General features: G+C 43.6%; 1 protein-coding gene across 2 annotated transcripts; it reads left to right on the top strand.

The window, feature by feature from the left end:
* The first annotated feature begins 57 nt into the window (after window positions 1-57).
* Window positions 58-13,120, top strand: NTAQ1 (N-terminal glutamine amidase 1). Of its 2 annotated transcripts, none has more exons than XM_066548265.1 (6): window positions 58-262; window positions 430-529; window positions 1,171-1,221; window positions 3,216-3,364; window positions 3,698-3,822; window positions 12,828-13,120. In XM_066548265.1, the coding sequence occupies exons 1-6, from the start codon at window positions 189-191 to the stop codon at window positions 12,959-12,961; spliced, it is 633 nt and encodes a 210-aa protein (XP_066404362.1). In that variant the 5' UTR covers window positions 58-188; the 3' UTR covers window positions 12,962-13,120. The 2 variants fall into 2 exon arrangements, with proteins under 2 accessions (XP_066404362.1, XP_066404372.1); XM_066548275.1 differs by lacking the exon at window positions 58-262 and adding an exon at window positions 2,713-2,770.
* The last annotated feature ends 1,546 nt before the right edge of the window (window positions 13,121-14,666 follow it).

The raw sequence follows: 14,666 nt of genomic DNA on the forward strand, positions 1-14,666 counted from the left end.
GGCTCCGCCCCGTCCTGTCCCGCCCGCCCGCCCGAGGGGTCCCTGCGCCTCCCGCCGCCGCCCCGGCCGTACCCGCGCAGTGCCCGCGCCCAGCCGGGATGGCCGCGGCTTCCTCGGGGACGGCGTAGCGGCTGCTCCCGCCGGGCCCAGCGCTTCCTGCGCCGCCCTCAGCCCCGCTCAGACCGGCCATGGCGCGGCCCGAGGCTGGTTATGAGGCGGCGGTGCCGCCCCGCCCCGCCTGCACCTACACCAGCTGCTACTGGTAAGGGAGACGGGGACGGGCGGGCCGGTGCCCCTCGCACCGCCGTGAGGCGCCGGGACAGCCGGGGCCACCGCGGGAATGGCGCGGCTGCGGGCTGGTCACACTCTTGGGCTCGAGAAATGAAGTTGGAGGAAAACAAAATAAATAACCGATTTTGTGTTTTGCAGCGAAGAAAATGTTTGGAAGCTTTGTGACTACATCAGGAGTCAGGATCGGTACCCTTTAGAAGAATTTTATGCTGTTTTCATATCCAATGATAAGAGGATGGTGAGTCAATGGGATATGATCAGAGACAGCTGTGGAAAGGCTCGGGCCTTCAGACCGCAGCCCAGTGTAGGTGAGAATGGTCCCGGCCCAGTGTTGGGGAGTGAGCCTTTAGCCCAGCCTGTAGGTGAGATTCAGTCCAAACCCGTCCTGTAGCTCGCTTTGGCTCAGAGGTGTGCCAGCCACACCACGTGGGCTCTTTTAATTATGCACTGCATAAATGAGACATGGTGTCCCTGTGAGCTGTGGGAGTAATTCTGTCTGTAATCTGTCAATTTAGGAGAATAGTTGTCTTTATAAAATCATAGAACCATTAATAACTGTAAGGCTGGAGAAGATCTCTAAGACTGTCAAGTCCAACTGCTAACCTGACACTACTATGTTCACTACTAAACCATATCCTCAAGTCTTTTGGATCATTCCAGGGATGGTGATTCCATCACAATTCTTTTTAATGTGGCCCAGAATAGTATCTCCAATTTCATCCTCCTGAGAGATAAACTAGAAAAAACTTTCTTACTGCAGCACAGATGTAAGCTGAGGAAACTGATGGGTTAGCAAAAAAAAACTAACCAGTTTACCTGCAATTAATCTGTATTAATCTGAAAGATTTTATTCAATTCAGGTTCATATTTAACTTTCAGATTCCACTCTGGAAGCAGAAATCTGGACATGGAGATGAGCCTGTTGTCTGGGTAAGGCATTCATTACTCTCAATAATTTTGAGTGTGTGCCTCTGTAGTTGATAGCTGCAGGATCACACATGGACATGTAACAATCTGTTCCATCTGAATATAAAGGAACACTTTCTACTCTGAGGGTGACGGAGCACTGGAGCAGGTTGCTCAGAGGGGTTGTGGAATCTCCATCCTTGGAGATTTTTAGAAGCTATCCAGACACAGTCTTGGGCAGTTGGCTTTAGGGTAGTCTCATTGAGCAACAGGTTGGACCAGATGACCTTTTAAAGTCCCTTCCAACTCCACACATTGCATAGTATTGCATTAATATTTATAATTCTTTTACAACACATTTATAAATAGCCTAAATCTAGTGCTTATTTGCACCATCCCTCATAAATTAATAGCAGGACAGTCAGTAAAACCTATAGGTGATAAGTCTTAATTACAGTAAGAATGCATAATAGATTTGTGAAAATTGTTATCTGGGTATTGAGGCTGCCAGCTCTGTAGTGTTCTAGGTAGATGACTGTACTTGTAAGAAGTAGATGGATGAACATATTTATGCCAGAGGATAGAAGAGTGTTAGTTATGTGTGTATTCAGGTGTCAGCAGTTAAACTGACCCATAAACAGTGGCTTTGAAATGTCATTTCCTCAGTTAATGTAGTTTAGTAATTGCTGATGCAGAATTCCTTGGTATCATTATAGGGTCCTTTCAGTTATCTGGCACAGAAAAAACTATTTCTTGTGGCAGTTTCTGTTTCTGAAATTCTGCAGAGTAATCTGCAAACTTGTGAAGTTTTCTGATTTCTGAATCATTCACTTTCTTCCAAAATATTGGTAGCTTTATGGTGCAAAAAAAAAAAAGTTTGGTTTAAAAAGAGATCCAAGTGCTACAGAGAAGACCTAAAAGGGAATAGCAGAGTCAGGAAACGCCATGGCAGAATGTGGATTTCTGCTAAAAATTCATGGATTCAAAGGTCTTTTAACTTTGATATTTTAATGGATCATAGGCTGTATAAAGTTTGTAAACTAATTTTTCTTATGCTCTCTAATAGGTTTTTCTAAATATTGTTGAATCCAGTTGTGTATGTATATTGGTCTGGTGAAGTAGATTGCCCAAATCTTTTTCATACAAATTTCTTTGTGGTTTTAATATTGAAAGTGTCAAAAGACATTGCTCAACCCTTTTTGTGAGTGGATTCAATATAAATTTAAGTAATTTGTTAAGGGCTACCTTCAATTTAATTTTGGAAAACAGCAGTGCACATACCTGACATATAATGTCAGTAATTGCAGTGTCCTCAAATCTCCTCCTGTGTTTCTTACAAGGTAAGGAGTAAAACTGCACTGAATAACCCCTTGATAAAAAAAATAGTTGCCTTGAAAAAGTGTGATGTAGATATCTTTGCCAGCTTCAAGAGCTGCTAGAGGAAATTGTCTCACTCCTGTGGTCCTCCTGATCTGAGCTGTTTGCTGGTTTTTCAGTGGTGTGCTGGTTTTTCAGGTGCTTCTGGCAGCTGAACACTCGACACTCAAATTCACAGACCGTGTTACTGCAACAGGTACAAAATCTCTTATTAGAAGAGATCACTAGGTAAATTTAATGTTAACCTATCATTTTATCTTGTGAGTTTATTTATGACTGAGTCTAATAAAAAGTGATAACCGAACAACTTTTGTGTTTTGATGTGGAACATGAGAGAGATTTTCTGTTTTCTTAGGAGTAGTGTAAACTTTAGTTTGCTGTCTTGGCTTAAATCAAAGGAGGCTGCAAAGAAATGGGGAGAAGAGCAAGGTTTCTGGAAGAGCAGATGGGCAAGATAGACATTAGGAAATCTCTCTCCTGTTGCCAGAAATGTTACAGGCTTAATATTCAAGGACAGCAAGCAGGCTTTAAAAACTGGATCTGAACTTATGCTTTTAGAAAGATCTTTTTTTTTTTTTCATTCTCTTTGCCAATTTCTTATTAATTGCTGTTGAACTAATGGCAATTCCCCTTCTTCCCAGGACTACCATGTTATTCTACTTCATCTTTCCAGCCGGGAGCAGAACTTCATTTATGATCTTGACACAGTGTTGCCATTTCCCTGTCCTTTTGATGTGTACAGTGTGGAGGCCTTCAGGTTGGATGACAGCCTTCGGCCAGAGTTTCACAGGTGATGATGACATGAAATATAAAGATTATGGATGTTATTTCATGAAATCAAAGTTGAAGTTCTCTTTGTGTATGCATAGTGACAGAGGTTTCTTTACTATACTTCAGTAAAATAAATGCATTGTGTTACTTTTCTAAAGCTCTTTACTTGAGTCATCAAAAGCCCTTTTCTTTCCTACTGTAGCTTCATGTTAACAACTTGGCCCAACGTTGCTGGTTTGTGTATTTAAAAACATTAGTGCTCCTTGATGAGAGGAAAGTACTCTTATTCTGAGTGATTATTGCAGTATTGTGTACATGCATCTTTTAATACAATTTTGCATTTTGTTTTTAGGAAAATCAGAATGATTCGAGCAGATTTGTACTTGAAGACATTTGCTTCAGACAGATCTCACATGAAGGATGCAAATGGGAAATGGCAGAAACCTCCTCCTCCATACCCTTGCATTGAAACTGCAGGTGAGCTCCCAGGACTCCTTCCTGCTTACAGTGCTGAATGAAGTAGTCTTGGATCCACATGGGAGATAAATATCTTCTATAACATTTGTCCAGCCAGCTTATCAATTCATATGGGAAAAAAATAGGGCTATGAAGCATTTGGCACTCTCTTTTTTGAACACATAGTCTAACATGCCTTCTGGCCTTTACTGGTATCAAACATTAGTTACTAATATTCACAAACTGAGCAGAGGGTGGAGGTAAGTAATACTGTTACAGCAGGGAACTGAAGCAGACAGGCCAGATAACTTGCTTAGGGATCACATAATTTTTCAGTGATTTCACACAGTGATTATACCACACTCTAGCACACAGATCCCATTCTGGCAAAGTAGTGTTGGCAGGAGGAAGTTTTCACTCTGCTCAGTGTGGTGGGTTTGCCTGCATTGAAGTTTCTGTACCCGGTGAATGGACCCCAGGATATTTTAAGTCACTGGCAAGTTCTTCCTAAGCCTTAAGCCTTGTGTAAGTGATTACCTCTCTCTGCCTGGCCCAGAGGCTGACTTGCCACCTATTCTGTAGAGCTGCTTAAAGCATTCTTATCACACAGCACTTCAGCTTATTCTAATCATCTGTTTTGCAAGCTGAGTAATATTTGCCATGTGTGTGTGTTTGTACTCTCATTTTCTTCCAAGGAAAGCATGGTGACATTTTGCTTTGAAAGAGTTTGAAAGAGTTTTCATGTTACTGCTCTGCATGTTTGGTTTTGTTGATTTTTAATAATGCAGTACTCCTATGTGTTTATGTTAGAGAAGGGAGGGTCAATGAAACATAGCTCTGTCTTTAGGTCCAGATGGTTTTAAGTTGCTGGCAAATTAATTCTCAGTCTTTGCTTTGGCTTCTAAGGAAGCTTGGTGTTTCACATGAGAGTAGAAATGAATTATGGGAGTGAGCAGGAACACAGATGTAGTCTTTGTTATGAGGCTTTAGGTATTTTCTAGACAATCCAGGTTATGAAGCACCTTGAGTTCTAGCTCTTGGTTATTATTTTCAGCAGTTTTATGCACAGGTATTGTAGAGAGTGTAGGATTCCTGAACTACAGTGAATGGTTCTCTGTTAGCTGGAGCCTTGTAGGTGCTGAGACCTTTTTTGTCTGTGGAAACCTTGTTGTTTTGATAGCTGAGAGCTAATGAAAGTGAGAAGTATGAGAAGTATAGATGAGGTCAGACCAGGAAAGCAAAAAATTCTATTCAAATCAAAAGAGTAAAAAAACCATTACTTGTGGGTAGTAGGTTACATAATGACTCAGTTGCAGATGTGTTCACGTATCTCTAGCTGGAATACATGACTCTATAGCTGCAAACCCTGTAACTCTCCCCTTGCCTGTTGTGTCTGGCTGAGCTTTACCTCACTGGTGAGCAGCAGCCACAGGTCTCAGCCAGCCTCCAGATTCTCAGTGGTGCTGGTAGATAGTGAAGGATATGTACCTCTTACTTCCTCCTATGCTTTCATTCTTTGCTCTATACTTTGCCATGCTGAATGAAATGTCTGTTAGTTATCCAGTCCAACATCTGCCCAAAAGAGGTATTCCTCAGGGCTCTGTCCAGTCTGGTCTTGAGCACCTACAGAGATGGTGATTCCACCACTTTGTGGACAGCGTTCCAATGTTTGACCACTGGTAAACAACCAATGAATAAAAAATCCTAGTATATAATCTGAATTTCAGATGTTCCCACTTGCATTTTTCATTTCTTGTCCTGTTGCCAGGCTCCTCCAAGAAGACTCTGGCTTCACTCTCCTACATCTGATCAGGTAGATGTAGGGAGTAGTAATGTCTCCCCTTCGTTTTCTCTTTTTAAGACTGAGGAGACCCAGTTGTCTGAGCCTCTCCTTGAATAAATGTTGTCCTGCCCCAAACAACTTGATTTTCCTTTTCTGGGCCTACTCCAGTGTGTCCATATTTTGGAGGGTTTTTTTTGGGCTGAGCTCCAAATGGACACAGCACTGTGCTGATGTGCTCTGGTCTCCTGTTCAGTTGGCTGAAAGAAACTTGTTACCCTGCATCCACTGAAGGTGAAAAGTCATTCACTAGGGAGCTTCAAGGTCTGAGTCAGAACAGGACTAGATTGTCTCAGATCTAGGACGTCCAGTTCAAGTTTTGGTTCATTTAGTACCAGTTCCTCCAGCTTTACTCTTTGTCTTCCCTTTGTATTCACTGAGATACTTTGTAATGATGTGTGCTTCAATGTGCACAGTGCTGTGAGTCTGTGAGGAGTCTGGGTCCAACTGTAATGTCTCAGCACAGTTTTATCAGGCATAAAGCTGCCTTATTTTTAACTTGATGTGAAACTGGGTGGCAGACCTTTTGTTATCATAAAAGAGCCTGGGGTATTAATGTTTGTGTCCATGCCAAATTCCATTGCAGATAACTTTTTTCTCCCTGCCGTTTCACTTTGATAGAACAGTCTGCTTTCCATGTTGATTTGTGTTTGCATAAGATTAAATTACTTATATATTTCATGTTAGAGGTGACTGCAATATAATGGCTGACAGAACTGACCCCATATTGTTTTAATACCAATTTATTTGTGAGGCACATTTCTATCAGAGTGGGTTTGTTTTGTTTTTTGGGTTTTTTTTGCTGGTTTTTAGTATAACCAAATTCCTAAGCTTTTGAGAATATGCAAGGTTTTTATATTCCTTTTGTTTCTTATTTGTGTTCTTTGATGTTCGTGGCAGTTTACCCTGCCTGGATGCCAAGTGCCCACCAAAGTTGCTCAGTCACTCTCACCCACAGCTGTACAGAGGAGAGAAAATGCAATGAAAACTTGTGAGCTGAGATAAGGATGGGGAGACATCACTCACCAATTACTGTCATGGGCAAAACAGACTCAACTTAGGGAAATTAGTTCAATTTATTACCAGTCAAAATCAGAGCAGGATAATGAGGAGCAGAACATATCCTAAAAACACCTTTCCTTCACCCCTCCCTCTTTACCAGTCTTAGCTTTATTCCCAATTCTCTACCTCCTCCCTCCCCCCTCAGTGGGGAATGGTGGTCACAGTTCATCACAGGTTGTTTCTGCCACTGCTGCTCAGGGACAGGAGTCCTTCCCTTGCTCCAGTGTGGGGTTCCTTTCATGCAGTTCTTCATGAACTTCTCCAATGTGAGTCCATCCCATGGGCTGCAGATCTTCATGAACTGCTGCAGTGTGGCTCCCTTTCCACAGGATGCAGTCCTTCAGGAGCAGGCTGCTCCTGCATGGGTCCCCCACAGGGTCACAAGTCCTTCCACCAAACCTGCTCCAAGCCTGGGCTCCTCTCTCCATAGGTCTGCAGGTTCCTGCCACCAAACCTGCTCCAGCCTGGGCTCCTCTCTCCATAGGTCTGCAGGTTCCTGCCACCAAACCTGCTCCAGCCTGGGCTCCTCTCTCCATAGGTCTGCAGGTTCCTGCCACCAAACCAGTCAAAATCAGAGCAGGATAATGAGGAGCAGAACATATCCTAAAAACACCTTTCCTTCACCCCTCCCTCTTTACCAGTCTTAGCTTTATTCCCAATTCTCTACCTCCTCCCTCCCCCCTCAGTGGGGAATGGTGGTCACAGTTCATCACAGGTTGTTTCTGCCACTGCTGCTCAGGGACAGGAGTCCTTCCCTTGCTCCAGTGTGGGGTTCCTTTCATGCAGTTCTTCATGAACTTCTCCAATGTGAGTCCATCCCATGGGCTGCAGATCTTCATGAACTGCTGCAGTGTGGCTCCCTTTCCACAGGATGCAGTCCTTCAGGAGCAGGCTGCTCCTGCATGGGTCCCCCACAGGGTCACAAGTCCTTCCACCAAACCTGCTCCAAGCCTGGGCTCCTCTCTCCATAGGTCTGCAGGTTCCTGCCACCAAACCTGCTCCAGCCTGGGCTCCTCTCTCTATAGGTCTGCAGGTTCCTGCCACCAAACCTGCTCCAGCCTGGGCTCCTCTCTCTATAGGTCTGCAGGTTCCTGCCACCAAACCTGCTCCAGCCTGGGCTCCTCTCTCCATAGGTCTGCAGGTTCCTGCCACCAAACCTGCTCCAGCCTGGGCTCCTCTCTCCATAGGTCTGCAGGTTCCTGCCACCAAACCTGCTCCAGCCTGGACTCCTCTCTCCACAGGTCTGCAGGTTCCTGCCAGCAGCCTCCTCCAGCATGGGCTTCCCACAGGGGTCACAGCCTCCTTTGGGCACCCACCTGCTCCAGCCTGAGGCTCCTCTATGTGCTGCAGGGGCACAGCTGCCTCACCATCATCTTCACCACGGGCTGCAGGGGAATACCTGCTCTGGTGCCTGGAGCACCTCCTGCCCCTTATCCTTCACTGACCTTGGTGTCTGCAGAGTTGTTTCTCCCACATATTCTCACTCCTCTCTGGCCACAATTACTTCTGTGCAATAGGTTTTTAAAATTTCTTAAAGGAAGAGGTACTACAGCAATCAATGATGGGTTCAGCCTTTGCCAGAGGTGGGTCCATCCTGGAGCTGGCTGGCACTGGCTCTGTTGGACATGGGGGAAGCTTCTAGAGGAGCCAGTCCTACAGCCCTCCCCTGCTACCAAAACCTTTTGTAGTTGAATTGAGCCATCTTGATCATTAACAAATGAAGCATTTTTCTCCTACTAGTATCTCAAAGGGAATAAATCTTAAACTGTATTTGTCCTGCTCATGGGGTTGCAAAATAAATCATCAAAAATAAGCTTACACGGAGTCATAAATTCCAGTCTATGCCTAAAAAAATTGAAGCTGGCATAAGGTGATTTTTAAAAGCATTTCTCTAAAAGACAAACAGCTGCAGTCCAACCAATAAAACAACAATAAAAAAAACCCCCAAACCCTCTCAGACTCCTCAGTATCTCCTCAGAACTCACATGCTAAGCATTAGCCTCTTGGATCTGGCTCTTCTCTAGCTGTTTCCCAGAGTTAGGCCTCTGTGTCTTTTACTGGCATTGCTCTGGCCTCCGTTCTGCTCTGCTGCCATGGATTGCAGGAGGGGCTGGCCAGCCTAATTGGCTGCACCAGCTTTCTCACCCTGCCCTGTCCTCAAAGCTGCTCTGCTGGAATAAACATACCTGAGCTGCAGAGCATTCCCCTGGTCCCACCTGTTTGCCAGTGACCTCCTGTTGAAAAAAACAGGATATTTTGTTAAAATAATAAAAAAACGAGATTTGGTGAACAGATTCATTATTCTAGAGCTGGTGAGCCCAACCTTTGGTTTTCTTTTAAATCTTCTTTCCACAAATTAACGAGTTCTGATTCTGTTTAGTTTATGACTTAGGATGAGATCAGCCCTCCTTACTGCAAGCCTGTGCAAAATGCAGCTTGCACAGTGCATTTCAAAATTACTCCAGACAGATGGTTGTGTGGCTTATGTGCAAGTGTTAGCAGCAGCTCTAACACTGAAAAGCACTGGTTTGAATTTCAGTTCTCCCAAGGTGTTCAGTAACACACTTGCTGGATTGATTTGTAAAAGCTTTTTGTTCTTTTTATTATTAATAAAATTCCTGGTAGTCAATAATGATGAGATTTTACTTGGTTTTAAAATTTATTTTGAAGAGCATGAATAGGACAGCTGAGGAATTCTGGAGACACTGTGTATCAAACATACATGTAACAGGAAGTCTCTCAGACCCAGCAGATGTCTGCAGTTGCTTTCTGTATCTCCTCTCTGAAATGGCAGCAGGATCCTAGTGAAAGTGAAAAGGCACTGATAGGGATACCAGCAGCTCCTATGCACTTCATGGGAACCTTCTGCTGCTCTCATTTGAGAATAAGACTCCAGTCTGTGTAAAGTTAGGTCCTCACTTCGTAAGCTTTTGTGGAAGTAATGAATCAAGTAAGATAGATACAATAAAGACACAACTAGCAAGAAGCATTTAAATTGCCAGAGTGGCTTGTTGAAGTTACACCACTTTCTGCAAAATATAAAGTGGTAAGTTGTGTTTTACAGCCAGGATGGTTTGCACAGTCAGTTTTATCTTAGGGGTGGAGACAGCAGCCCCCCAGCTGAGAGTGGGAAGAGTCCTTCTGACTTATCTCCCAGCTCAGACGAGGGAGGAGGATCTGAAGAGAGTTGTAAACACCTACACAAGTGTGTGAAGAGTCCAGCTTTCGTTTAGTTGCCCCCAAGGTTTTAGGCATCAGGAGAACTGATCTTGGAGGCTTTGTTCCAGACTTCCCTGCTTCCAGCAGCCCTTGGGCAGCTGTTGTTACACTGAGTTAGTCCAAGGTCTGTGAGCCAAGCTGAGGCTTGGCTTAAACGCTGCTTTCTAACTATTGTTGGCAGAAGCCACAAGTATCATGGCTAACAATGCCTGAGATAGTGAGTGGCCTTTTATTTGCTTGGGGTAAAAGTGGCAGACGTGATTTAAACAAAAATAAAGTTATGCAGGAATCCCAAAATGGGCCAGACTGGTCTCATTTGGGGGGGGTTGTGTGTAACAAAGTTTGGTCAAAGAGGAAGATGGAGCTGTAGACATTGCACAAATGCAAGCTAGTATAGCAGTCACAGCACCTGAGGGGGACTGCAAGGGTAATGTAAATCTTAAAATAATTCTGTTGCCGTTGGTCTTGTAAAAATGTTGTAGGATACATGCTCTGTGCTTTTGTGGAGAGACCATCTCCATCTTGGTTTGCCAGCTGTAGCATCCAGGTGTATCTTTTTAAAATTCTGATGTTTGTCATTCTTACCTGCTTCGGGAAGAGGACTTTGTGGTATTCTCATGCATTTTTGCCGAGCTGTTTCCTAACGCTATAAGGTCTAACACGGCATGCACGGCGTTCAGATAGGAAAGAGCAGCATAGGGGGGCTGTTATTACACGAATAAAACGGGAGAGGTCTCACTAAGGTTTTCCCTACGGACACCTCCCGTGCTGCTCCAGTGCCATCTACCGACAGGTTCTTAGGCCGTCGCTCTTCACAGGAATGGATTTGTTTGCTTTGGTAAAACAATCTGCCACAATCCGTCCGAAGTTAGAGAAAATTTCATTTCCTGCAGGCATTGTGGCAGCAACTTCCAAGTTGCGAACAGCAGCTGTGTTTGTAACTACTGGAACAATCTCCTTTGGACTGCTTTCCCATTCACAGAACAGTTTTATGAATTATTTTAGTATGCTCAATTCACATAAAGCAGAGAATTATTTATTTATTTATTTAATCTTAACATATATGAAGAATCACATTAATTTTGCAAAAGCATCTGGGAGGAAAAGAGCAGCTTGAAACTGGAAAACAGATTTAACAGTGGGTAACAGATTTAACAGATTTAACAGTGGGTAACAGCTCCAGCAAGCAAGAGCTGTTACCCACTACTAATTTGTTCTTGAGCTATGACAGCAAATTGCTGAGCTTGTGCTATTTTAAATTCCCACAGAGGCAGAAATGATCCCTGTTCTGCCAGACTCACTTCAGCAGTAGGAGCATGCTTGGCTGGACATAAGGATTTTCTGTATACAGAGTTCAAACAGGTTAACAAGAAAAGATTTAGGGGCCATACCTCAGAAAGGGTGAGAGCTGGGATTAGGCAAATCACAAAGCTGTGCTTTAGTGTAGATGTGGTGCAAACAGAGGCCTTCAGGGGCTGGATTATGCCTGGCACTCCTGGGTCTGGGGTTCCTGAATATCATCTTCCTTTCCTTGCTTACACTGTCCATAATGGTAAGCCTAGTTACACAGGCAATTACACAAAGTATTTTGCAGCTGAAGCAAATTCCATCCTTTGGATTTTATAATCTATTCATTAGAGCCTCCTCTTGGTTGATTCTTTATTCTTAAATGCATACATTAATCATCCCTGGTAAAGTAAATACTTAATACAGTGGGAGAGCTGTTAACAGTAAATCTGTAAAGTAAAAGTGTAACAGTGGCTTTACCATTCTGTTCCTTAAACTCATTCTCAGCCAGTTTTCTTTAATGGTCATTTTAAAAGATTATTTGTGCACATCATTGGTAAGAAGTCAAAACAACAAGCCCACAGATGTTTGTTATCAGAACTGAACCTCTGATCAGCATGGTTCTGAGTCAGCAAAGCTTGTACCAGGCCAACTCTGGAAAAAGGATGTATAAGGCACCTAAACCCAAAACTGCACACCAGCACTTTTCCAGTGAGCTCTCTGGGATCCATGAATGGGACAGAATGGTTTCCACCCCTCCTGCAGGAAACAGAGCAGATTAAATCCTGGCAAAGAGCAGTCATGATTACTTTTCTCTTGAAATCCTGCCAGTTAAACTTTTCCCCCTGACTTAATTCTGTCATTCAGGATTCAAAAAAAATAAGTATTTGCTTCCAGCCTAGTTTGTGCTCCTCTTCACCTGAGCATCCCTCTAGGCTGGGACTGGCTTAGGTCATCCATCTCCTCCTCTCTGCATATTCTGGCCCTGCAGTGGGCCCGTGTTCAGTGAGGAAAAAGTTCAGGGCTGGAGGGAAGATAAATGCTGTAATCTGGAGAGTAACAAACTGCAGGTTTGCCAAGGGACCAATCACTTCTGAGAGACAATGAGCAACTTGCAGTTCTGACTGCTGCTGTCAGCTCGTTCCTCCGTGCTCAGTGCAAAAAGTGACTCCATTGACTTTGGTTCAGAACTTAAATGGGTGAATAATATCTCCCTTGCTTTTGAGTCAACCCATTTGTGTGAATGCAGGAAGACTGCATTGCACTTCCCTGTGTTGGTTGTTGTTTGCACTCCAGTTCTCTAACACTACTCGACCCTTCTCGGCTGCTGTTGTAGGGAAAAATCTTACCCACACATGCTAGTTTCTAGTGACTTCCTGGATGCTTACTGATCCTGTAATGTGATTATTGCCTTGGGCAGAGAGGGGAATGGGGGCAAAAGTGATGTTTCAGAGACTGGAAATTGATGTTTCTGTACCACCATACAATTTGCAGAATCTTGCTGGAGTGAACAGAACTGTTGAAGAGGGTTTTGGAATGTTTTCTTGAAAGATGTGTACCTGTGCTACAGAACCTGCATGTGGAACTCAAATATTTCCATTTTCTGGTCCTTTTTTAGATTCCAAGATGAACTTGGATGATTTCATCAGTATGAATCCCGAAGTGGGATGGGGCTCAGTGTTCTCCCTTTCAGACTTCGTGCATCGATTTGGCAGTCAGACTGATTACAGCTATTCCTTGGAAGGACAGTAAAGTGAGCAAAGTTCCTCTGGTTCTGAGTGGATATGTTTTGTTTTGCTGCTCTTACATTGTATTTATGGTTTACATTTCTGTACATGCAATAGGTATTTGGAAAAATAGAACACCCAGACAAAAATATCATGAACTGAATAAAAACCTTTATTTTAATTATGTAAGAATGCACTTAGTTTTTAATGTCAAATCAAAGGCAGACAAGCCACCATAAGCATATTGCTTTTCCAGCTACTGTGCCGAAACTGAAAAGAGCTGCAAAAAAAGCTTTTGGGAAAAATATGTGCATAAAATACTGAATATTGTAGCCTAAATTGCTACATGTTGTCACATTTTAAAAGTGAGATATGGTTTTCTTCATGTTGTGATTGCTGTCAGTTATAGACAGACAGTGCAGCTCAGTTTCCTCACTAGCTTTACTGATTAGTCCATGTTTAGTAGAAGTGTAAAGGGAAAATTGATTTAGTAGTTCAGTTGTGAACTCCCATGCACTATGTAAAACCAGGTAAATATCCAGGTTTCTGTGCTGTGCCAGAGGAGAATTAAATCCTTCCATTTCAGTGAAATGTTCTAGTGCTGACAGTTCCTGGAAGATGCAGTTGCTATTTTTTGCTTGTCCTGCTGGCTGTGCATTCTCACCTGCTCCCATCTTCTTGCATTTGGTGTTTGTTTGGCCTTGTGGTAATTCAGGGTAATTCTGACAGAAAGAAGGAAGTTTTGTTGAGGGTTTTTTTTTTTTTGCTTCTTGGTTCCTTGAGCTGGCCTGCCTTGAGGTCAGACAGCTGCTCCTGCTGGTGTAAGGAAATCAGCAGGGCCATATGGCTGGGGGGAAGGGAGTGAGAAAGCCTCCCTGTTCAGGGCTGTCTGCTGCTGAATATCCTCAGAGGTGATACCAAGCTGCATCCCTGCAGGCATCCCAGGAAAGCCATCGTGCTGACTGAGGGTTTCTCACACTTCTTAGAAGAGTGCACTAAACATGGAATTGCAGAAACAGGCTAAAATGAGGTCTTTAATTCTCAGCTTTGGACCTATTCTACTTTATACTCTAGCACATCACAGACTCACAGGTAGAAGAATACTGGTTAGAAGGGTCAGGCAGTCCCTGGTCCAATCTCCTGTTCAGATCAGCTCAGACCAGGTTGCAGGGCTTTAGCCAGTCAGGCCTTGAAAACCTACTGGGATTGAGACTACAGTAAACATTTGTGATATATTTCATTCCTGTGAAGAAAAGCACAATAAAGATTTTAAGTATTAAGGGTCATTTTATTTGTAAGTAAAGAAAAATATCAAAACTTGTAAGAATCTTGTATGCATTACCTAGGTTTATTGTTACATACATAGTGTATTACACGGGCTAGTTAGGAGGCCAGTTGTTGTGACACTCCCCTCTGGAGTGGGACAGTTCATCTGCAGTTTCTGTCACTCTGAATCAGCATCACCAGAAGAAACTGAGATGAAACTTGGGATTCCTGATAAACTGGTGCATGAACCCTCCTGAGTGGGAACAGCTGGATTTATATATACTCCTTTGTAAAAGGTCTGATGTATCCATGTTTGGATGAAATGGCAGCTCTTGATGCTGATGTAGCAGGCACACTGGGGGAATGCAGATGATGGTGCTGACTGGTTCTGAGTGATGCTAAGGCTGGTTGTGCCACTGCAGAGCAGCAGCAGTTTGCCTGCTCAGCTCCCTGTAGCTGCTGGT

This window comes from Molothrus aeneus, chromosome 1, assembly GCF_037042795.1.
Source record: "Molothrus aeneus isolate 106 chromosome 1, BPBGC_Maene_1.0, whole genome shotgun sequence".
Classification (NCBI taxonomy): domain Eukaryota; kingdom Metazoa; phylum Chordata; class Aves; order Passeriformes; family Icteridae; genus Molothrus; species Molothrus aeneus.

What these genes read in the sequence shown, in the direction of transcription:
- NTAQ1 (XM_066548265.1), top strand. Translation starts at nt 189, where the DNA reads ATGGCGCGGCCCGAGGCTGGTTATGAGGCGGCGGTGCCGCCCCGCCCC. An exon ending in ACCTACACCAGCTGCTACTG is followed by an intron (nt 263 to 429) that starts GTAAGGGAGACG and finishes TGTGTTTTGCAG; the next exon opens with CGAAGAAAATGTTTGGAAGC. An exon ending in CCCTTGCATTGAAACTGCAG is followed by an intron (nt 3,823 to 12,827) that starts GTGAGCTCCCAG and finishes GTCCTTTTTTAG; the next exon opens with ATTCCAAGATGAACTTGGAT.